Consider the following 25545-nt stretch of genomic DNA (forward strand, 5'->3'; position numbering starts at 1 on the left):
ATCTTTTAGACAGTAAAAATGCTGGGTTTTTGGGAGTTACATCTGCCATAAGTAGACAATTAGTGTCTCAACACGTTTAGTCCATGATTGTAGGCATTAAACAAGACACTTTTCTGTCAAAAGATCATAACTGCGGTGTACAAGCCTACTTCAGCTATATTGTATAAAAATATGTCTGTTGTATGTTGTTTACTCTGGATAAAAATATACTTTATACAATGTGCTAGTTTATTAACCGTTCTACGAATGTCTTTTATAGCTCTCAGCTTCGTTATAATACGTCCATTTATACATATTTTACCTTCCTATTGTCACAATTCTTTCAGAAAACGACACAACTATGATACGATACATTCAATGCGTTGCACGATAAGTTTATTGAACAATCCGATATGTCACGTAACGGCCTGCAGTCACACTGGGTCGAATAATTTTGATAACCTAAGACAAAAAAAAAAGTGCGTCATGTTGGGATGTTAATACTTGGGATGTTAAGGGCACCGAAAATTGATCGCAGAGAGGACAGGATTCCAAAATATAGGCAGATTTTACTTTTGACCATGAAGGGAGGAATTGAACCGAAGCAGTTTCCATATTTAGGCTATGTTCAGATACGAACTCGAATCCCACGGTTTATGAATGGCTGAGGTCAATTAAAACTTTTGCAGGTTCTGCCTAAAATAACCAGTCATTACAAGATAAGGCTTTTAAACACAGGTCACTAATTTACCACATTGTAAAAAAGTACTATCGAAAACGAATATTTACGATCCTCCTGATATCGATTACTTCGATTATCGAACAAAAATACTTTTTGTTCATTCGATAAAAAAATATCGCAACTAAATTGTAGATTTTTTTTATCTTCTTCTACTACATATCCTTTTGTAAGCACAACACTTATGAGCATATTCCGGCTAACCCTTAGGGACCAATTCTGATAGTTTTTTTTCTTAGGTGAGACTTAATTACCTTCACTATTTCCGTTTTTCGCATACGCATATTCCCGCTTGATTTAAAATTTCCACTTGCTTATAAAACAAGCATGTAATTAACTCCTTATGAGTTTCACATGTCGAGTGATCATCCTGCATCTACGATCAAATATCAAAACCCTTACGAAGATACGCACCTGTCCTCGTTTTAAACCATAGTATCGTGCTATGGTGTCTCCTTGTTGTATTCGGGGAAGTTGATGATCTTTCAGTTTGTATCTGTCCAAAAGCTCGGCCTTCTCTTCGGGTGTCAACACGACGTGTTCTGGTACTAACTAAACGAACGAATTAACTTTATAACTACTTCCGTTCAGCAAATGTCAAAAAAAATTTATGAATCCCTAAGCTAGATTGAGTCGAACCGAGAGAAAGTGTCAGCACACTTTTTAAGCAGGACTTGTTCTCGTGATGCCTCGTTTAAATAATGTCTCGCTTACCTCATGCTCCGTCACATTGACCAACAATTCATTTTCAAGAAACTGTTCCAAAATATATTTTGGAGCCATGTCAACTAAAGCCTAAAATGAGACATGGAATTATTTTTTCTTTCCTCTCTCGCGAAGTTAAACATTTTAGATCCAGATCATAGTATTGAGCCCATTATGCGTAGGAAGGACAAAAGAAAAACTAAAAATATTAAAAAGTCAATTGACACTCTTTCATCGCAGAATTAGACAGGTCCAAAAATTTGGAAGAAAAGGTGTTGAGTAAAGCGATAACAATAACTTTGAACAGATACCTGTTTGGCTGAAGGTGTCATTCCTTGTTGCACAACTATGATTGCACGATTGATGCTTTCTTCTTGCATACGAGTACAATACCTAATCAGAAAGATATATGGTGAAGCGTGAGTACAATACCTAACCAGAAAGATATAAGTTAAAAGGTGAAGACAATACCTAATCAAAAAAATATAGGTGAGTACAATACCTAATAAAGCTTCTGCTGTACATAGCAAAAAAATACACTATCTTACTGTTTTATGGTTTTGATTCCTACTTTTTCTTCTTCTGGGAAAAAAATAAACATTTGGTCTAAAATAAAAAATAAAAACAGTATTATTTGAAATGTCACATTAACAGACAACCACAGTCCTGTTATAATGACCACAGCTCTATCCACTTAAAAAAAATTCTAAAACAAAACAACAGACAGCTGATTAAATAAAAAAAAATTGAATTTCAAACAAATTAGGAATCTATGAACTGCTAAACATGCAAAATACCAACTTATACACAAACGAACAATGTTTTTGAATTTTGTTTTCGCAAAAATTTTTGTCTTCTGCAGTTAGTCTTTGTGGCAGCTTAAAAGACGTCCATTCTCTTTCAAGTTATCTTTGTAGCAATAAGAGCTTCAAAAGTAAATAAATCTATGAAATTGGGAGAGAAAATAAGAGTAATTCTTCTGTAAGTTTTAGTTACAATCTGGATTTACCTAGGTTAACGGAGGACGATTTTCTGTTGCCCCCATTTAGCCATTAGGATAACGATTGGTTGACGATGTATAAGTAGGGTAACAGTTTGAACTGATAACGAAAGCCATTTTATTTTTTTTCACTGCAAAAATATATACGTATTCTGACAATCTTCTGACTTTCGTTGCGCAAATGTTGCACCACTGGCTGTCACCAAGTCCTGTCCTACTGCTGAAATCCGCTATTATGCACGCTGATGGAAGTTCGGCAAACTCGTCTCCAGCATTAAGAAAAGCTTAGAGCTTGGGACGAGTTCTAAGGTTTAAAGGGACTCTAAGTTCAAGCTAGGATCCCTGGCTGGGACTAGGTCGGTATGGCCTGTATCACACTATTAATTTTGGTTACGTAAAATCATTTCAATTACTATTAATATATTAATACTATTAATATTCTTAAAACTTTATTCCTGGAATATGATATTTTGGGAGCTGACGTTTCGGGAGATCATTCTCCCATCATCAAGCAAAGTTAACTGATGTTGAAAATCTATTTAAATAATTGCAGAGGATCGATATTTATAGAATTAACCAATCGGGGGAAGCTGTTAATTATAGTTAATTGCTGTAATTATCATGGATCAGTGACAAGAAGGACAGGAAACAAGAAATTGGGTATGTGAAGGATGCAGTAATCGCAAAATCGGTACAGTCAGAAAGTCATCCAACTAATAGATGATAAAATAAAAAGAAGATTCAACAAAAACAACAAGGAAACAACAATATAAATGCTGAACAGACAAAAGGAAATAATATCTTCAGTTACTTGTAAAGTTTACAACCTCACCTGTGGGATCATCATTATGTGCAACTAAAACAGATATGTCGCCACGACTTGGTCTGCCATCACTAGAATAAAAAAGAAAACTTAACATTAAAAGATAATAAAACAGTAGCTATATCTAATCAGGTCCAGATGACATTTTGAGAAAAATGAATTATTAGAGACGAAATACCATTTCAGGGGTGTAAAGAAAATCAATAACATACAGATCCTTTTTAATAAAGCTGACGATTTCTACTTTCAAAACTCCTAGCCTTAGTATTTCAGGCAACATTTTCTTAGATTCTTGAGTTGAGCAAAGCAAGAGAAAATGGTCTTTTCTAGTATTTTCACAAAAATCTGAAAAATATGCGAAAGAATTTTTAACTCTAGCCACTTGAAAAATTAAATTATACATTTTATACACACACAAAAAGGCTAGCATTCGTTGACATAAATGAGTTTTGTGAAAAGGGTAGGTATTTTTTTTAATGTATGGAAAAAACAGCCGTCTCACATAAAAATAACCAAGTACTTTTTTACCAATCCTGTAAGAGTACATAACAAGTCTTCCGATAAATTGATGATCCTTACATATATAATATATATTACATACATTATAATTGTTTGGGCTGTCAGAAAAATAACAGGGGAATAAAAACACAAGTGTGCGTAATAAAACAACAAAATTATCCTTTAACCTTGGCCTATCACCAAATTGTTCAATAAATTGTTCTAAAGTTTGATCCAATTCATCTTGAGTGACAAGATATCCACGATCATGACACATCTAGAAAAGAAAATTACATGCAAAATGTTACAGGCTGTATTCTTTTTTCTCAAGGTCTATGGAACAAACAATTTCCTCTTCCCCTGTGGATGCACAATTCTAAGAAATGGGATAATATCTAAGCCATTAAATGCTTTCCTATTTTTAAAAAAAGTTTGGCTGAACAATTTTGGTTTTCGAACTTGATACTCTGAATTTATTTTTCTAATAACATGAACATATTCTAGTTTCGAGATCAAAAAATAATTTTAGATATGTTTATTGGGTGTTCCGTTTGTAAGTGCAATTATGCAGACTTATTTTATTTGTGTCTCACCAGCCATGGTAACCTAGCCATGCGATTCTTCACAACTGCACCAGTGTAGAATCGCATGGCTAGGTTACCAACTATGAAGTGATTATGTTTATGCCATCTTAGTCCACCTAATTCTTTACCTGGGTCAGGAGTCTGTGGATTAGCTAGGATGTACAGGTTGTTGATTTTTTTTTCACATTTGAACAAAAAATAATTACTTTCTCTAAAATTTGTGATCATTTCTTTTTTTAGGGAAGTTTAATGGCCAGGTTTATGAAAGTAACCATCTTACAATTGTCAGGTTATTTGAAGTGCTGGTATGGTGGTTAAATTTTTGACGATAATAGAATATTATTTTAAGTAATGATTTTTCATGATTTGATTAGCGTTAGCGTTGTCAATATAAGTTCAACTTTCTGAAAATAAAATTACATATTTTGTTTTTTCCAGAAGTAATTACACAGTTTAATTAATGACCAAAACAGCAACCCTTGTGTGGCGTGAAGGGGCAACAAAATTTTATCAATTTAATTTTTTTTCTGATTTTTGTAATTTGGGATCGCTTGCACAAACAAAATTATCTAAGCTTCAGTTGCATGATTATCGCGCAGATACTTTTTTCTTATTGACAGGCCTGTTACAATAGAATCAAAACCATGGAGAATTTGTAGCCCTTGAAATTGCACACACAAGTTTTAAAAAATGAATTTACATGTGTAATTGGTAGTACATGTGTACTAGTTTTTCTCATGGAATTCCCTGTACAAAACACAACACAAACCGTCCTGTTTTTTAAATATAGAATGCCAGCAATCATATAAATTTGGGCTGTTAAGCACATGCCCTAAAGGTCTTTTCATTGAAAAATCTGGTTTTGCAATGACTAATTACCTAAACTTTTAAGGCTTATATCTCGGAAACCAATAAAGATTTTACAAAAAAATAAAAAGATCATATAGACAACTTTTTAAACTCTTTAATACGAAATCAACTTAAACAGAAGTTTAAAATTATATAAAGTCTTTAACAACAATGCTTACCTGCATAACAGTTTTGCGAATGCGCCACATTTTATACACCTCTGCTTCATCATCCATCTTCTACTGTATTTAAACTAAAAGAGGGAGTTTTACATATCTATGCCGGATTTGAGGCAACATATAGTTGAAACATTTAAACATCTTCTCTTATCACTGGCGGGGAGAGAATTACTAAGAAAAAAATTAAAGTTATCCTTCAAGTTGTTTTAAGATGATCTCAAAAACCCTGCAAATATGACTTTATTTCACATCAGTCTTTTGTGTCAAAATTAACCCACAGGAATTGATGTCTACATGTTTTTTGGTTAAGATTGATTTTTCGTTTATGCAGAGCTTACAGTTTTCTAAATTTGGTTTACACAGGAAACATTTTTTCATTATTTTTTATCAAATTTTCAGTGTTTCATTATTGTTCTTTGTTCTCCAGACTTCTTTTGACAAAGAAGTATTTGTGTTTCTTTCACTACCCTCTTATATTAAGTATTTTACCAATCTACAATTTACACCTTACTACAAACAAGTGCCACAAACTTAGGTTACTCCAAAAAATTATGTAACCTACATGAAAAAAAATTATAACAGAAAAAAAAAAAAAAGAATGTATATAATTTGGTTTAATCCTCCTTACTGCGTAGAAGCTTAAACAAGAAACGCAAAGCACTTCTGAAAAAATCCTGTGAGACAATAAGCAAGTGAGCATATACTTCAACCATTTTAATCATAAAATAGGCTTTGGAAATAATTCTAGTAGATCTCACATTAAAATAAACACATAAAAGTGAGACAAAGTCACACTTTTCCAATTTCACCAATCTATTACACAAATTTATATAGCTTGCTTTGCGAGACTAAAAATTATACGTTAAACATCTTCGGATGGGCCTAAGGCAAGAAATAGACTATTTAGATTAGCGCAGCAATGTTAAAAATATGCTATGGGATTTTAGCCCTTTTTGAGAAGCAACCTGACCATAAAACAAAGGAGTTGTAAAACAATGCATGCATATAAATGCACCAAATGTAATGTCAGTCCATTTAGTCACAAAGGGCATTGTTAAAAGTTTAAAAGAATTAAAATAAATCAGAACGTCTCCATATTTAATAAAAATTTAAAACTTCGGAACTGATGTTTGCATGAAAAGAAATCCACAGGGGAAAAGGCCTTTTCACAAAGTCCTAGCATCTTTTTTTCTGCTATGCAAATGCCAGAAGGCTGGTGTCACAGATAGAGTTGAGGTCATTTGATTTCACTTTTTCACCTTTATTCTTTTAAGGAGAATGAAAAAAATTCAACAAATTAGAAAATGTTTACACAGTTAAAATCCACCATAATCGAGAATTGGTTGTTGTAAAATTGGATCTTGTGTTCTTATAACTCTCCACGAAGATTGTTGCGTAAAGTTCGAGCAATCAATATTGGGTATTGATGAACATGTACATACTTATTTCCATTGAATTTGGAGACCAAGTATATATAACAAAACAATAGCGGAGACAAGAGGGGGCCAAAGTTCTATTTAACGTCCAATTTCCCGTTACAGGAGACGAAAAATGTTTGTCGACGGGTCCATACACTTATATTTAATAAGAGCTTGCGTGCCTCGTTTAAAATTACGATCTGAAAATATTTGTGAAGTCCAAACATTTTATAATGGTGGCCTAACACAGTTGTGTGAACTGCACATACACAAAAGCTTTAGTTATAGGCATGCTTCATTTCTGATACATTGGTGTTTAGCTACTGTTTAGCCAGTCAGTGAAATCCTTTTAAGCTGTACGGTTTAATTTAGATACCAGCTTAATCAGGATGTATGATACAGTCTAATTAGGCATTTTACAGCTTAGTTAAGATGTACAAAACTTTTATCGTCAATACACACATTTAACTGAACTTTAGCATCTATCTAACTGGATAAATCCATTATTTGCGTGCATATAAACATCTCCAATACATTAGTTTTTTCGTAGCACCCCGGAGATCCGCTAAATTTGCGTTTGAATATCCGCTTAAGTAGGATGTATCCTATAACTAGGATGCAGTACAGCTTAAATAGACTATCACTAACAATGAACCATGGGTGCTGGAAATACTGTTCTTCTTTTATAATATAGTGGTCAAACTGACATTGAAAGCGCTGGAGCAGTGATTCTGCTAAAATTTACATTTTTCGAGAAATCGTTTTCTACCTCTTAATTTAGATGCATGTTACCAATTAAGCTGTATGATACAGCTTATTTAGGAGATCTCCAAATTAAGCTAAACAGCTTAAGAGGATTTCCTTCTGTTAGCTAAGCATACAAAATTACATTTTAGTCTTTTAGACTAAAATGAAATCAACACTGAAATGAGCAATAAGAGTGTCATTTCATCCAAAATCATGTAAACATAAGATAAGACCCGCCAAGAGACAAAAATGAAACTTTCATTTCACCTTTTAGAAATGTAGCTAATTTCATGTTGCTAAAAACGCTGCCTTAGCATATATATAGCTAAAGCTGTTCGCAGCTTTCTGATAATGGGCATGGTAAATATAGCTAGCTAGCTAGCTATTTATCAACGAGAAAGCTAACAACAATAAGTTAGGGGAGTGTTGCGGTGCAAGCTTGCAGCGTTAGACAGTACAGTAAAGTAACAAATTTCTCTTGTCGGTAAGCGTGAGCCGCGCAGCTCTGAGCTACCATCATTGGCATATTGAACACTCTAACTCGCGGATGAAATTTAACTTGGCAAAAAATGGATTGTATGCAGGATAATGGAGAATACGAAATCGCTGCAATATCGACCTTCAAATCATACGAAAACATCTCGGAGAAACAACATCTCTCCATAAAATTGTGATGAGGTGATACAAGGCTAACTAGTCAGTGGGCGCCAAAGTTTAAAGGGCCTTTGTTTTTATGTCCCTTTAAATATTTTGAAAATTTTGCAACGGCGCGACATCGCGTTTTCAATACATGAAGGTTTTTTGGCTTTGTGGGTTTCACAAAAAGAAGAAAATACCAAGATGAGTGAAACAAGAACCGTGACATGCTCTACCACTTTTCATAATGCTCCGAAAACATTGGTTTTACCACCTTTAAGTTTTGCACCGCTGCCAACGTTTTCAATGACGAAAAAAGAACATTTCATACACCCGTCCCCTTTTGCTTTTCCTCCCTTGTTTGGACTGAATTTGAAGTTTGGAAATGGAAACCCATTGACATTTTCTCGTTCAAAAATAGACTTCTCTGTTGATTCGAATATAGCTTCTACTCCCCACAAAATTGCTTCCTCTATATCATCACTGAGCTGTTCAAATAACCTACAATTTGCAGAAATCAAGACAAAGGATAGTAAGTATTTCTATGCATATAATGTGTAGGAAAGTAAACAATGTGAATCACCACATTGTTTATTTTTCTCCAAAATTAGTGTCAAGGTGATGCTACTAATTTCTTTTCTTGACTCTCTGTTGAGACATGGCAGAAATTGATAAAAAACATAAAACCACAAAGAGCAAGCCTTGTCCTTTAATGCACATGTACTTACTTTATTAATAGTGTAAAGAATCTCTATTCTCAAATCTAGGTTAACATTTTCCTATCATTTTTAACAAAAATGACTGTGTTATTTAAATTCAGCATTGAAATTTATAGAAACATGCAAATTTTCAAGTTTATACACTACACACAACTGCCCTTATTAGTAGCCAAACATTTGATGTTTTTGAAGAAATGAACACGCAAATCAAGTACAGTGAAAATGTTTCACTGCAGTTGAATATTACGGTCAAACTCTAATAAGTCCTGTTTGGTATATTTTCAAAATTTCCTATTTCCTATTTTCATAATATGTATAATTTTTACTGATAAATCCAAATATGCCACTCCTGAGAATGCTCCAACTATCTGTCACATGTTTAGTGAGTGATACCACAATATGAAGTTTATGACTGGTAGTAGTAGTGATTTAGAGTGAGTTCAGAACCGTCAGTGCAATTGCATGTTTGATCAATTTTTGGTTCTGGACTGCATTTCTTTTGCTGTTTCAGTGTTAATAAAGTGTTTTGCATGTAAAAGAGTATTTTTACATATCTCTGTAATAATACAGAGACTGTGTCTGTCCATAACAGGCAAATTGGGTGTGTTTATTTACCTTTGATGCTGCCGAAACATGCATGTCTAATATGTATTTTAATTTTTCTGCCGTTATGGCGCGACTTCAATAAGACTACGCTAATGTCAATATCCTATATTAAATTAATGAAGCCATTACAGTGCTCCTAAAGTTTTGAGGACAAATAACTTGGAAACGAGGTGGTGGCGTCAATGATTTTTCACCGCGTGGGTAACTAGGGACCACCTAGAACTAATTTGGGTAAGTTACCCAAACCTGGGTCCCCATATCCGTTTCGGAATGAACGGGTTGATGGCGTCATCAAAAAAGTTTTAACCTCAATATCTCTGCAACTGTTTGTCAAAAGTACATGATCCTATACATTTTCTTGATCAGCATTTCAAGATCTATACGATGAAGGCAACAGGTATACAAATTTCTAAAAATAGGCGGGTTTTGCCAGCAATCGCTGACGTCAGCAAAACTTTTAAACCTTATATATCATTAACCGCTCATTAAAAGCACATGATCATATACACTTTTTTGAACAGCAGTTTAAGCTCTACATAATAGAGCCAACGTGAAAACAAGGTTCTCTATTATTTTTTTTATGGATTGGTTGCTGACGTTATCAAAATTTAAATGACGTTCTTTTTCGTTTTTAATCTGCACTAGTTGATTTCTCCACGGGCTTTATCGACTAGTATAGATATAAAAAACAATAAATTCAACTACCCATGCTTAATAGTCTAATAAATTCAATGTTTACTGCCTTTCTTAATATAAAAAATAAGCGAACAACTTAAAAACTTTGAAGAGGTGTATTAGTGCAATCTTTATATACATACTTTATTCACACAGTGGCAACAGGAATGTATTTTGTCCATGTTTGCTCAAAGGTTTCGCCAGTTATTTATGCATTGTATTTTGTGCACTAATATGCAAAGATTATTACAGTACACACAAAAAATTTTTGGAACATCTAAATTTGGAACACAAAATACACAGTTTTGATTTTGTTTTTTTCTCATAGAATATTTCCAGTTTTTTGGCTACTTTTTAAACAAGTTTCTATGCAAACATATCATTATAAAGCTGCTACTGACACTTAAAAATAATTTTATTATAATTAGTGATAAAAAAACATATATTGGCATTTTGCAGTTGTTTTTTTGCTAAATGTGGCTTTATTTTCCAAAAAACTAATATTTGCCTTTCGTTAAACAAAGTAAATCTACTTCAAATCTACGCATAATTATATGCTTTTTAACTTTTATCCAGCTCTTGACTATAATCAATATAAGGCCTCCTTGCAAATCAAGTATTCTTCAAAAATAACTGATCCACAGATACTTATAGTTCCTGATAATCAGTCATACTAGTTATGGAAATGAGGCTGCAATGTTGCAGGTTGAAAAACCACAAAAAGGGACTTTTGTTTTTAATTCTGTCTGTGTTGTTACAAATGTTTTACAATCCTACACGCTTTAGGGGAAGACTTTTTCAGGCAATAACAAGCATCTGGTCATTCCACAATTAAAATGTAACAAAAGTCTTTTTTACCATTTTATTACTATCCTGTTTTAATATAAAAAAATTAAAAAACTTTGACATAGTTTCTTCTTTCTCATAATGCTTTCTCATAAAAACTTTGTTGTTGTTTTATTTTTATCAATTTGTGTTTTTTACTTATTTTTTTTTGCTGTATATATATAATAACAAATAGCTGTTTGTAGTGTGTGTAAGTTTAGTCTGTCAGTTTATATTAAAAGGATCTAGGTGCACATTTATCATTAAGAACAATATTGTCCTTTTGTCATAAATTTTTCTGAATTTTTGTGAAATATTCACAAGAGCATTTATTCCTCTGAAATGAAACCTCCAGATTTCGTTAGGTTTATCTTTCAACCCATAGGTGCAAATTAAAATTTAAATGGTGGACATTAGTGTAAAAACAGTAGCAGGGTGTGATTTGAAACATTTCTGTAAAAAAACTGCAGTAAAAAAATCGATCTTTTAGACATTTTAAACTATATGAAAATCTTAAATTGTAGTGCCACCTGAAAAAAACTGAAAGAAAATGTTAGATTTTAACTTTAATGGCATGATCATAAAGTTGATAGTCAGAGGCGACGTTGCTTAATCAATATTTTTCCGTGATAATAACTAAAACTTTTACATGCATTGTATACCCAAGAACTTAAAAATCTCTTGACCTTTCGCCTGTTTTTTTAAAATTGACATGTTTTTAATAAAAATAAAGTTAAATAAAAACAAATCTAAATTTCTACAATTCACTGTAAGTCGAAATTAAGGGACTAAGGAAAATGATTCCAGTTAAAAAACTCTCCTGTTATGTCAAAAATCAGATAATAGTTCGAGTTAGTGATTTTTTAAGAGCTGAGGCAACAGTTGCTGAAGAAAGGTGGAATCGGTAGAAAGTGCATCCAAGACCCTTGTAAATTATTTTTTTAGACAGGCAATATTTGTATCTATCTATGCTACGTTAAGAGTCAATAAAAGCTATAGAACTTGAAAACCTAGTCTTCGATTTCTTTTCCACGAGCGAAAAGTTTAAGTTTTTCGAAGAATTTATCTTGGACCAAAAAATTATTATTACCATTATTGTTAGAAAAATAAAATAAAAACTGCGTAATTAATATTCTATTAAGCTGAACTTAAGACTTTAGACTTTTAAGTAAATTGTTGCAGATCGAGAAAAAATTCAAAAGTTTGTCGAAGATTGCTACTATGATTTAAATGCAACACCCTATCTAATACATTAACTTATATTCTTAGCTCTCTACTTTTCCGAATGTTTGTACTGTACTTATATAAACGCTTGTTATTTTTAGTAAAACCTCCATCGCTGATCAAAAATAGAGGGCGTCCAAGTGCTGACTCAATTCATATGCTAAAGCAGAAATCAATTGAAAACCCATACCGCTACAAGTGTCCGGAATGTAGTCGTAGTTTTCCACGCAAGAAGTCGCTTGATACGCATCGATTGACCCACAGCGATGTCAAGCCTTACGCATGCGACTTCCCAGGCTGCAAACGGAAGTTCAAGCAAAGCGGGCAGTTAAAAACACATGTAAGACTCCATACTGGTGAAAAACCTTTTCAATGTACATTTCCATTGTGTAATATCTCCTTTACACATGCCAATCGTAAGTGTCCAAATCATCCAGAGTATCCATTGCAAAGGATTTTAAATAAAATCATGTCGCCATTAAACGGAGTTTTATCAAGTGTGACCGATTCTGAAAACACTCATAGCGAACAGGTAAAAGCGTGGCTGCAAAAACAGTGTAGCAACAGTGTAAAATCTGAGAATGTTTTGAAGCCTATCGAAAATATAGGAAACCATGAAAACAATAAAACACTAGACAAGAGTTCCAGTAAATCATTCCCGATTTCTGAAGAAAATGACCGTCGACTGTTATCTGCTGTGGCTTTAGTTGAAATGCGAGACCAAATGAAAAGTTCGAAGCAGGAGAATTATAATTATTTGTTCAATACAACGAAGTAAAACCGTTTGGTTGCGATGGGAAGAAATGCTAGTGCTTAAAAGTTTTGTTTAAACCTCTTTAATGAGACAACTGGTATTTGCGCCCGTCTTTAGAGTTGCATAGTCTGTCGAGTAATTTATAATTGTGTTTATATAGCGAACTATTTTTGTCAGATATATATTTTGTTTCGTTGCATTTTTGTGTGTTTTGGTTGTTTATTATTAGAAACAGAAAGCTAGTGGTTAGTTTTAAGACTTATTTTTCTTTTCCTTATCAAGTCGGACATCTTTTAATATTAGAATGCTTGTTAAACAAAGTATCAGAACTTCAATTGATTGTGACGTTATTATAATCAGAAAATTATGCAAATAATAAGATTCGGCCCCAGGTTGTTTTGTTAATATACTATAACGGCCATTTTTATATCACCTAATTCATAAACTTTTCACAGTTTCACTATAGCTCTTTCACTATAGCTCTTCGCTTTTTCTGTCTTTGCTTTACTTGGAATAATAAGGAGCGTCAAAAACGGAGCGGAAAGATCGAAGAAATAAAAGTGACCCCTCATCGTTTTGAACAGCGTGAATACGGACAAATTGATTAATTTTTCTAAATTTTTCCATATTCTTGGTAAATTTTCTTCTCAGCTCAGTTAAACGCTACCTTTATCTCAATAAGGCCTAAAATGAAATAAAATTGTGAGAAATACTATAATCGTGAAAATAATTCTCCGCAAAATTATTAAAATGGTTCACTCGCGAAAAAATGAACTCTGCGAAATTTCTCGGCATGGCAGATTCGCAATATCTTGGCATGACAGATTCGCAATATCTCAGAATGACAGATTCGCAAAAATTAATCTTCGCGAAATGCATATTCTTGGATCTCGCGAAAATAAGTCTTCGCAGCAATTTATCAATTTAGTAATAGCAGAGAAGGTTCAGGCGATCTCGATTAATCAAGTGTTTTCACAAAAAATTTACAACATCAAATTTAGCCTCTAAACACATACCCGCCACGAAAACGCAAGGAATGCACACAAACATAACTGACGCAAATGTATACAAAAGTCTTATATTTCTTAGTAAAAAAAAAAGAAGTTTATCTTAAGTGGGGGAAAAAAACTAGCAGCGGGATAACGCTCTTATATGTGTCCCATAGATTGTTACTTGTTTTTCAATTGCACAAATCTTTCCGGCCGTATGATTATTTTCACCAAATACGCGAAATTTGGTTCCTGCGAAATATTCAAGATTTCATGCGCGAAAATTAATAATTGTACAATTTTGTGTCGGTACTCACAAAGAAAATGTAACACTGACGACGAAATCATAACAAAGGGTCATTAAAGGTTTACTTGTTGTGTGAAGGCTTTTCTTTCACAAATATTTCCTAACATAAATTCCCGAAATTTATTAACCGCGAAAAATTTTACAAACAATCATCCGCAAAATGTATTTTTTTTCAATCCGATAAAAAAGATACCTTCAAGGTAGATAGGAGTCCATGTTTGACATGGCGTTTGTTCATTCTTAAGGCTGTTTTCCACTTCAAGAAAATTTTTCCGCGGAACAGAATGGAAAGGAACAGAAAAGCTTCTGAGCATGCGTACTAAAATTGTTTACATCACGTGAACGGAAAATTTTCTTGTCCGTTCCGTTCCGAGCAATGTAGAATCGAGTTCAACTTTTTCTTTCCGTTGGGTACGGAAACGACAGGTAGAAAATTTTTTAGCCAATCAGATTATTTTATTTCGTGAGAATTGCGCAAAGTGTGTTTACTTTCTGTGTTGAAATGTGCGCAATATTTTGAAGTGGAAAATACTTAAAGAAAATTTTCTGTTCTGTTTTGTTTCTGTCCGTTTCGTTCCTCGGAAAATTTTTTATAGTGGAAAATAGCCTTTAACATAGTTGGGTTGTATAATAATAAGTGACGATTGCAAAGTCGATTTCTGCATCGTTTTGTTTTTTAACAAGTTTTTAGTCAGTCCAAAAAATACGCGCAGTCTCACTTCTCCACACGAATTCTGCGTGTAATACGAAAAGTGTGTTTAACTTTATCAGTTGTTTCTTTTCTACTTAAAAAGGGGAATTGAGAAAGAATATATCAGAGTGAAATATGGTCGCAAATAATGTGATGACACATCAGGCCAGGTAAAACAAATGGCAAAAAAAAAACATATGATTTTAATTGTTTTAACCTTGTTAAACGATAAATACAATACTACTCTTTTAGTTCACAGGGCCCCCTAGGATTTTTTGCGTTGTGACGCAATTTACATATTCGTCTTGCTTAATCTTCTCTCTCACAACTCAACGGTGCGCAAAACATCGAGAATACATTAATCATCAAAAACGGCGAGTTACATATATGTGCCATAAAAAACGAGCTAGCTGGCTGGCATTGTATTTTTATGTTTATTACCTGATTACGATGGCTCTGAGGGGTCACACTTCTGTCATAACTTTTTTTTACTTCTGCACTTTTTTTGAAAATACTTCTGCACTTTTTTTTGAAAATACTTCTGCACTTTTTTTTGAAAATACTTCTGCGCACCTTTTTTTAAAATACTTCTGCAATTTTACTTCTGCACATTTTTTAAAAAAACTTTTAGGAAGGAACTTTATTTAAATATGGCGGATATAAACAGATCGTAAAATGCAAATATTTTGGTGCAATATGTTAGCTAGGCCCCAGCCCGAAGAAATTGTAGTTATTAAAATAAAGTTTACTTCAGTCCTCAATAATAATAATAATAATAATAATAAATATTTAAAGTGGCTAGCCCAGAAAATCACAAAAACCTATAGTTAGTGGATTGTTTCCACTGGGGGCCACTAGAACAAAAAAGAAACAAAAAATGATAAACCTTAGACTGCCTCAGCTCAATCAAACATAGTAACATTTATAATCTGTGAAAATTGAAAAGAAAAAGAATAAAAAACAAAAATTAAAAAAATTAAAAAGTGATCTCCATTAGAATTTGCCAAATACATTAGAGATTGAAGTCTTAAACGAAAGCAGACTTCCATCACAGGTCACTTGGTCTGGGAGATTATATGGTGGTGGACCAACAGTTCACCACATGTTAATTGCGGTTCCTGAAGTAAGTACTTATACCTTGTTGAGAGGCTTGGCTTTGATTGCATTCAGTATTCAAGTGTCAACAAAGATGGCTACTAGCATCATTGAAGGATATACTTTAGAAACTCAATGTTATTTCAAATCTAGAATGGTAGACTAGTGAAAAGGGTGGTCACAAGGCATGAACATTAGGGGCCCTCAAGGTAACTAACCAATACTGTTGTAGATCCAGGCCCCTAAGATTGCCTTGCCTACCTATAAATTGGGAACAGCTAAAGTCAACTAGTTTCCATCATCACATTTTGCTAATAGTTTGGTTTGATCATCACATTTTGCTTAACTGAAATAATTTTAAGCTAGCTCCACGTTTTCGGGAAGCATCTATCACTGCAACCTACTAATATCATCAACTCCATCTTTTGGCTTCAATTACTATAATGGTAGTGCATCCAATGACAACCAATGACTGTAGCAAATTTTGGATCATGTACCTCTGGTATCAGGAGAAACCTTCAGATATTTCTTCAGGACAGATATTGCATGTAGCCAGGTCGGTTTGTTTCATTTTATATATTATATCAGGTTAGGAGCCCAGAAACTGTCACTTTTTAACCACCCTAGAGCCATTATGGCTTTTATACAAGTAATGCCAACCTTGTAGCCAGGTTGCCATTATGATAACTCGTTATGTTATGCATAGTGTTGTTTATGGTCATTCACCGCAATAGACGATCATGATACGATCCTGCTCCAACCTGTATATAGTAAATTGTATCTGCGTGAAAATTTGGCCTCGTGTTTTCCCTTTTTAATCTTATAATAGACTATACTTAGCTAGCCAGAAAAACTTCTTTTTTCCACATCCAAAATAATATTTGCAGGCTTGTTTTCGTAAGTTATTGGTGAATATAATTGCTTTGGGGGCAATATTCAGGCTATAAATTTGGAGAAACTATATTCTGTAAAAGACATGCTAAACGGTATCTATTACTAATAAAAATTTTGATATTTAATCTATTTGAAACATTTAGTCACATGGAAAAGGAGAAATATAGAGAAATAAGCAACAACAACAAAACAAACTGCATTGTAAATAGGCTTTATTTGTATTATTAGATCATAGTACACCATAAACAACAACAGATAAATAAAATAAAAATAGCAAAATTATATCATGATTTTGCACAAGTAAAGGCCGCTATATAAAATTTGGTTTTTACGCAGCAATAGCTAATTAAAAACAACACAACCTACCACAACAAGTGAATGACCACTGATTTAGCACAACATTCAGTCAAAAATATGTAGCCCTTATTGGCTAAGACTCTAAAATGTTGAATCAAACTTGGAAATACCTAGCTGCTATGCGATAAACACTAACTACTTAAAAAATTTTAACAAAACAAATCATTTAAAAACAGATATCGTTAACTACATTTACACATTTTGTGTCAATCAGGATAGCGCTGTATATGTATATATGCTAAGTCATTTCGTTATGTTGGTAGAACCACAAACATTTTCCATGCCTGTCAGCATAACTTCTTTAGTGAAATGTGAAAAACTTTCGTCATTTCACCCATTAATTAAAACCATGCTTTTTTCCTAATTTTTATAATTAACATCGTTCCCAGGAATTATCTCGATATAAGATTAGAGCTTTTAAACCAATCATCATCAAGTCTTGTCGAAGTCATTCTCCCAAAACTAGTCACGACTAGTGTTCTCGTCTGTGGCCTTGTGGCATTTTAAGAAATCGTTTAAAAAGTGTTTATTGCCAGGAGCTTTGAATCTACAAAGCAAACATACAAGTTGTTATGCAGCTATTCGATTTATTGTATTGTTATCAAATGTCTTGTTACTTGTGGGTACCCCAAGACAACACAAGAACTCTGAGTTTGAGACAGGCCTTTTTAGAGTTGTTGAAAGTGAAACTATAAACAGTTTCATGCTCAAACTTGCTAGCACAGCAATAGAAAGCTCAAGAATCAATGGAATTAAAAGTAAACAGATGTACCTGAAAACGTTTTCATTATAAAGTTCCTGCTATAATTTTGTTAACTCAAAAAAGTCTGTTTATTTTGCCAAACTGCTTTCTTCTGCAATCCCAGGCAACACAGAGCATAAATGTTTTCCAGTCATGTTTCTTCTTAGCAACATTGCTCAATTTCATTCCGCAATCATATATTCAAGCCTTCCATTTACTTGCTGCAAGTCAATACAAACTTTCTTAGCCTTTAGACATGTTGAATCCTACCCTATCCAACCGACCGGCTACCGGGAGGCAATAACAATAGGTAGAGTAAATTAATTTCAATCTTTCTTTACTGTAAATTTCGACAACTTCGGCGGGATTCTTCTTGACGTCACATATTGTTTGTTTTACAAGAGTCCAAAAGTCCACACTTCGGCGCGATTCTTCTTGTTGTCAAAATTATTTGTTTGTTTAAGAGGGTCAAAAGGCCACACTTCGGCTGCCGCCGAAGTCGACTATTTTACGGCAGAAAACAAGGAATCGCGCCAACAATCGGCAAAAAGCGGCAAAATGTAGTTAAACTACCGTGAAACCAGAGAGTATTGGCAATTTCTACTTAGGCGATCCTACCTCACTTTAAGTTGGATTTTTTAATATTTTTTTTTGCAATATGTGTCCAGTCTTTAGGATCAATTTTATAAACATTTCACATAGCTGTATTTTGAATGCTACTCAAAATTGTTCGATCAGGCTATATCTTTTGTGCAATTTGGAAATCTGGAAATGCTTTTATTGTCAGTGCCCTTAATTTAGAATGGTTGGGCATATAAATACGGTTATGATTCCGATTGTATTCCCTTTATATTAGGCATTTAAATAAGTGTCATTGTAGAGTGATTAAGTACTGTGTACAGTCTGAATGTAATCTACCGCGTACACGCTAATATTACACCTTTGCGTGGAGGACGGCAGTCGTTTGTCTTTTGTTATAATTAAATCCCTTACGCGTTTTGCGAGTTTATATTTGCGTGTTAAAAAACAATGCGCTCGTGAAGAAATATTGGAGCAAATAATAAAAATCTTTCGCGAAGTTTTATAATACATTGCGCGGGAATGTATTGTTGATTTAAGCGCGTTTCATCTAAGAAACATTCGAGAAGCATTGTTCACAACTATTAAATGCTGCTTTTCGTTTAAAAAATTCTATTGCCTCTTTTCGATTTTAAACTTTAAAACACGATCTAAAAAAGCATTTCTATCGCCGCTATTCGTTAAAACTTTTAAAATTTCTAGGGAGAAATTTGAAAACTAATGAATGACAAAATCCCAAAAGTTTATCTTCAAATTTTTAATTTTGTTAATGTAAAAGTAATCCACATGAAAAAAGTTTCTGATGTTTTATGAAGAAATCTTCCATATTAGCCATTATACATTTGCCCTAGAGTGATTAATAAATAAGGTCAGGCTTCTATTTTCAGAACTGCTATTTACATTTAACATCAAGGCATCCAAAACAGCTCCATTTAGGAAAGGGCTAAGGCTGGCCCATTGTTCGTGTTATCAAATGGGGATTTTATTACCCGAATTGTAAAAGGCTAATTTATAGGCACTTGCATGTAGTTTTTTTTTCATGTCTATTTGTTAAGCCTGTTATGGCATGTTGAATTATCTCGTCGTAGTTCTCGTCAAAAATATTGCCTGATAGATAATGAATTTTCATTTGGGGAATTGGGAGTGCTGGGCTGCCCTGGGCAGCCACAAAGTGTAGAGATGTGCGTGTACCCCTGGAAGAGTATGGTGAATTAAGTACAGGTGCGAGGAGATGAACGACGGTGCACCACGCGAGCAGGACAGATGACTGGGGAAATAACAGCAGAGGGATGCGGCGCTGACAGTCAGAGGTGGTGCACCAAGAGGTTAATAACAGGTGTGAAATGCAAAAGAAGCTAGAGCTCATAAAGAGTAGGTTCTTGTGAGGTATGATAGAGGAAATGGAATCACAGGAGAGGAGCTCCGGATGTGATTGAGAGATTAGTTAAGCCAGAAAACAGCTCCGGATGTAGTGGAGAAGAGCGAACACTACTAGGAGAATAGCTCCGGATGTAGTGGAGAAGAGCGAATTTATTGGGAACGCGCACGTGAGCTTGAGACAATATCTTCTCTTCAGCCTAGCATCCTCACCCGATTCCGCCAAATTATCCTCAGTTTATTCTTGCCACTAACAATTGATAGTGCTATTACTGCTATAACTCTAAATTAAAGTACAATCCTTATTCATTGATTTTGTATTATTGACAGCAATTGTAGTTATTATTTGTCAATTTAAAGTTGTGTATTATCAGATTTTGAAAGTTAGCTAATAACATGATGGATTGCAAAATTGTCTCCTTTAAAAAATCCAGTTTGGGGTAAATTGGGGATGTCGGGCTTCCTTCGTCAGCCAAATGGGATGAAGATGCGTTTGTTTCCCTAACAAATGAGGTGCGTTTCCACGAGATACGCCATAGCAGGTAGTAGGCAATTTCCAAGCGAGTTGCTGAGGTGTAGGCGATTTCCAAGTGAGTCGCGGAGATGTAGGCGATTTCCAAGTGAGTCGCGGAGATGTAGGCAATTTCCAAGCGAGTTGCTGAGGTGTAGGCGATTTCCAAGTGAGTCGCGGAGAGGTAGGCAATTTCCAAGCGAGTTGCTGAGGTGTAGGCGATTTCCAAGTGAGTCGCTCAGATGTAGGCAATTTCCAAGCGAGTTGCTGAGGTGTAGGCGATTTCCAAGTGAGTCGCTCAGATATAGGCAATTTCCAAGCGAGTTGCTGAGTTAGCGTTTCCACGAGATACGCAGACGTTTCCACGAGATACGTCTTACTAAGGGTAAGGATGGAAACACACGCATCTGGTTTGGGCCCCCCTGATACCAAACCTGACATCCCCCCCCTTTCCCCAAACTCAAGTGTAGTTATGACATGAAACAAGAGAAATATACTTCTAACATTATCTGTCATTGTTGTTGTTTGCTTTCGTGTTGTTGCTTCAGAACCATAGCAATTAAATGGTGGTGGACCAACAGTTCACCACATGTTAATTGCGGTTCCTGAAGTAAGTACTTATACCTTGTTGAGAGGCTTGGCTTTGATTGCATTCAGTATTCAAGTGTCAACAAAGATGGCTACTAGCATCATTGAAGGATATACTTTAGAAACTCAATGTTATTTCAAATCTAGAATGGTAGACTAGTGAAAAGGGTGGTCACAAGGCATGAACATTAGGGGCCCTCAAGGTAACTAACCAATACTGTTGTAGATCCAGGCCCCTAAGATTGCCTTGCCTACCTATAAATTGGGAACAGCTAAAGTCAACTAGTTTCCATCATCACATTTTGCTAATAGTTTGGTTTGCCCACCCACCCACCCTGTTATTATATATTTTTTTTCTTTTTCTTTTATGTACATCAATCACTTCATGTACTGGCATCAATGTCCACAACCGTCACCATATTAACTAATTCTATAATCAACCACAACCTTATGTTAACTCGATAACTGGACCATCATCCGACACATGACGAGTGCATACGATACCAATTGATGTAGCCCCAGAGGGTCTTCTACAACGAACTATAACACGCAACGATACTACGAACTACAACACGCAACGATCTAAAACGCAAGATGGAGGGATCAATTGGCATCAAAGACGCGCGCTCGCTTACACCAGTGCTCTTGCCTCAAGGTTTTCTTGGTGATCCAAATTTGGCTACTTGCGATTGCCAAGTTTTTTGTCCAGAGGTAGAAGCACTGTTGACCCGCGCTGGTGGGGATGTCGGGCTTCCTTCGTCAGCCAAATGGGATGAAGATGCGTTTGTTTCCCTAACAAATGAGGTGCGTTTCCACGAGATACGCCATAGCAGGTAGTAGGCAATTTCCAAGCGAGTTGCTGAGGTGTAGGCGATTTCCAAGTGAGTCGCGGAGATGTAGGCGATTTCCAAGTGAGTCGCGGAGATGTAGGCAATTTCCAAGCGAGTTGCTGAGGTGTAGGCGATTTCCAAGTGAGTCGCGGAGAGGTAGGCAATTTCCAAGCGAGTTGCTGAGGTGTAGGCGATTTCCAAGTGAGTCGCTCAGATGTAGGCAATTTCCAAGCGAGTTGCTGAGGTGTAGGCGATTTCCAAGTGAGTCGCTCAGATATAGGCAATTTCCAAGCGAGTTGCTGAGTTAGCGTTTCCACGAGATACGCAGACGTTTCCACGAGATACGTCTTACTAAGGGTAAGGATGGAAACACACGCATCTGGTTTGGGCCCCCCTGATACCAAACCTGACATCCCCCCCCTTTCCCCAAACTCAAGTGTAGTTATGACATGAAACAAGAGAAATATACTTCTAACATTATCTGTCATTGTTGTTGTTTGCTTTCGTGTTGTTGCTTCAGAACCATAGCAATTAATCCACACTTTTGCAGCTCTAAATGGGAAGGCTTTTTTGCCAAATTCCGTGTTGACCAAGGGAAGTGTGAACCTGTTTTTTGAAGCTCCTCTTGTTTGATGATTATGACAGTTTTTTGTCAAAAGGAATTTTGAGCGCATGTAATCAGGAGCAATGTGATTCATGGCTTTGAAAACTAATATGGCATCGTTTTTGATGAGTAAATTATTCATTGAATATTCCCTCTCTTTCCCAAGAAAGGTACGGACACATTTTAATCGTTTTTCTAGTTTTCCCAATCTACCTTGGGTGGCACAAGCCCATGCCGAGGAGCAGTAGTTGAAATATGGCATGACAAGTGCATTAATTAAAAGGTTTTTTGTGTGAGGTGTTAAACAGGATGCAATGGTTCTAATTTTAGAATATTTAATTAGTATTTTTCTATTTATGTCATTAATGTGCTTTTCCCATTGCATTTTTTGATCAAATGTTACCCCAAGATATTTAACTTTTTCGCTCCTCTTCAAAGGAATACCCATATAGTTGATAGTTTTGTTCTCAACTTTTTTTAACTGGCTGTGTGTTAACTGGCTCAATGTTTTGGTCAAAATATTTTTTTTTATAATATCTTTTGTTGCTTGTTATTTTTTGGTAGGTTAAAGGTTATATAGACGCTAGCTAGCTATTTGTGTGGACCTAATGGGATGGCTTTTTATAAAAATGTGAACATAAGCAACGTTTAACTGTACTAAAATTGGTGCCTTGGGCAAACTGTATTATTTTTTATTTTTAGTGTAAATCAATGGACAATATTTTAAAGAATACCATTAGAACAGAAATCAAATCATTTATGGATTCAGAAAATACAAATAATGAAAGAAAAGAAGACAAAAAAGACAAGGGTCCACGAAAAACAGAACAAAGACTAGGACAACTGTTATCCAAAATTCGAGCAAAGTCATCTGAAAGTGGAAGTTCACAATATTCTAGTCGACCCTCCAAAAAGTACAAAAAGTTACAACTTAAGTATGAGAGATATGATAACCTAATTAACGAATTCAAAGTGGTAAGGCTAAAAGATGGAGGAGGCCCAAGATTCGTTGACGTGGAACAAGAAACTCCTATATCATTCCAAGAAATAAAGGAACTAGCTAAAAACTTTTACTTTGATGATAACAACTGTAACAATTTTTCAGAAAACGTTGCTGAATGCACAATTGATCTTGTAGCAATCACAGGTCAAAATATTGATGAAGATGAAGACATGTGGGAATACCTTAAGAGAAAAGGCCTTGTTATTTCTAAAACATTCTTTGTCTTAAGGTCAACATATGTAGATTTAAGTGAGGACAATTTACCTGCAGTTTTCAACAATTTTAATGAATTTAATGAGTCAATGAATGTTGAAAGTACACCCAAACGAAAATTGTGCCATACCTGCCACTGTACCTACACTGGAAGTGAATGCTTCATCTGCTTACAAAATCAAAAGTACTTGGAAAGTCTTGAAAAGGACAAGGAAAAGACTGCATTAGAACTGAACTTGACAACAGCTACAGAACTAAACGATTGTTTTGACAACGAAATGCCAAATAGTTCATTTGAAGGAAATCCTATTCCTGATTTGCCATCAGTTGCCGAATTAAGGCAGATCAGATTAAATCTATTTACCACAGATGTACCTGAATGTTTAACTGCAGAAAAAGAAGTAAAAGTTAACAGACACAATATAAGAAAAGACTTGATTAAAGCTTTCCAAGATGAGGTAATTTTACTGTTTGTATATTAATTATGACGGGAATTTAAGTGACAGATTTTGGTCCAAACCGTCAAATTTTCTTGGCACCAAAAGTTTTGTATACTTCCAATGATATTAAGTAAAATTTATATTATTTACTAGATCAAGGTGAATGAGAAGATCACTTACACTGTTATTGATTCCCATGGGCTCTCAGAAAATGGTGTAGGATCAGGTGTATCAAGAGATGTATATTCAATGTTTTGGAAAGACGTTGCAGATAGCTATTTAGTTGGTGCTGATGAGCGTGTTCCCTTTGTTAGACATGACCTCTATGTATCAGAATGGGAGGCTATTGGTAAAATTCTTGTCAAAGGTTTTATTGACACTGGATACTTTCCAATAGTTATCAGTCGTTCATTTATGCATTACTGCTTGTATGGGGAAGTGAATAATCCTGATGATCTAATAGATGGGTTTTTAAGGTATTTATCTCAAATGGAACGAACAGTTGTTCAAGAAGCACTTGCTTCTAAAAAATCTGATATTTTTACCTCAGAAGAATTTATGGACATTCTTGATCAGTTTAAGTGTCGTACATTGGTAACTTCTAGTAATGTTAAGGAAGTGGTGATTGCAAGACAAGAACTATACCAGAAACCTCATATAATGGCAACATGCTGGAGAACTAATTTCGCCCCTCTACTAACACACCTATCAACTCCGGAATCTCTTGTTGCCTTGTATGAAAAGGTAGAACCAACGGCAAAAATGCTTTTGGCATTAATTGTTTCGAACCCTGCTAACGAGAGTGAAAGAGATGCACTTCAGTATTTTAAAAGATTTGTACGGGGACTGGAAAATATGGAGTTAAAGCGACTATTGCAATTTTTTACTGGTTCAGAACTGATAATAGTCAATTCACTGCACATAATGTTTAAAAAAGATGTAACTGAATTCTCCAGAAGGCCAATAGCACATACATGTGGGCCTATGTTGGAATTACCATCAACTTACAACAATTTTTGTGAGCTTAGAGAGGAATTTACAAGTATATTGAAAAAATCAACATGGGAAATAGACATTGTATGACTGAGTTCATATTTCTTTGTTATGTTTGGTAATATATGATCATTTACTAAAACTTCTGCTTAACTGACCATGGTGACATTTTTTGTAATTAGGAAAATACCAATCAGTTTATTTACATGCTTATGTTTTATTTTTAACTTTTTTTGTGGTCTGTAGACATCCTTTTTTCTTTATATATTACTCACTAAGCTTTACTACGGTTTACTATTTGTTTTATGTCCTAATATCAGTACAAAAATGGGTACGAGAGTATAGTTATGTTGCCAAAAAAGGATTTGTTAT

At 34.6% G+C, this 25545-nt stretch overlaps 4 protein-coding genes across 4 annotated transcripts; 2 read left to right on the forward strand and 2 right to left on the reverse strand.

The window, feature by feature from the left end:
* Positions 1-174: 174 nt before the first annotated feature.
* LOC130628818 (DNA-directed RNA polymerases I, II, and III subunit RPABC1-like) lies at positions 175-5612 on the reverse strand. Its single transcript, XM_057441833.1, has 8 exons — positions 5357-5612; positions 3933-4021; positions 3256-3317; positions 1972-2029; positions 1735-1816; positions 1433-1513; positions 1133-1270; positions 175-441 (listed from the first exon to the last, which is right to left on the reverse strand). Exons 1-8 carry the CDS (start codon positions 5411-5413, stop codon positions 376-378), a joined length of 633 nt encoding a protein of 210 aa, XP_057297816.1. The 5' UTR covers positions 5414-5612; the 3' UTR covers positions 175-375.
* Positions 5613-8133: 2521 nt separating this feature from the next.
* Positions 8134-13209, forward strand: LOC130628817 (zinc finger protein 367-like). Its single transcript, XM_057441832.1, has 2 exons — positions 8134-8689; positions 12308-13209. The coding sequence occupies exons 1-2, from the start codon at positions 8362-8364 to the stop codon at positions 12982-12984; spliced, it is 1005 nt and encodes a 334-aa protein (XP_057297815.1). The 5' UTR covers positions 8134-8361; the 3' UTR covers positions 12985-13209.
* Positions 13210-17131: 3922 nt separating this feature from the next.
* Positions 17132-22972, reverse strand: LOC130628531 (uncharacterized). Its single transcript, XM_057441470.1, has 2 exons — positions 18066-22972; positions 17132-17840 (listed from the first exon to the last, which is right to left on the reverse strand). The coding sequence occupies exon 1, from the start codon at positions 22970-22972 to the stop codon at positions 21770-21772; it is 1203 nt and encodes a 400-aa protein (XP_057297453.1). The 3' UTR covers positions 17132-17840; positions 18066-21769.
* Positions 22973-23235: 263 nt separating this feature from the next.
* LOC130628530 (uncharacterized) lies at positions 23236-25265 on the forward strand. Its single transcript, XM_057441469.1, has 2 exons — positions 23236-24198; positions 24334-25265. Exons 1-2 carry the CDS (start codon positions 23236-23238, stop codon positions 25261-25263), a joined length of 1893 nt encoding a protein of 630 aa, XP_057297452.1. The 3' UTR covers positions 25264-25265.
* The last annotated feature ends 280 nt before the right edge of the window (positions 25266-25545 follow it).

This window comes from Hydractinia symbiolongicarpus, chromosome 15 (genome assembly GCF_029227915.1).
Source record: "Hydractinia symbiolongicarpus strain clone_291-10 chromosome 15, HSymV2.1, whole genome shotgun sequence".
NCBI lineage: Eukaryota > Metazoa > Cnidaria > Hydrozoa > Anthoathecata > Hydractiniidae > Hydractinia > Hydractinia symbiolongicarpus.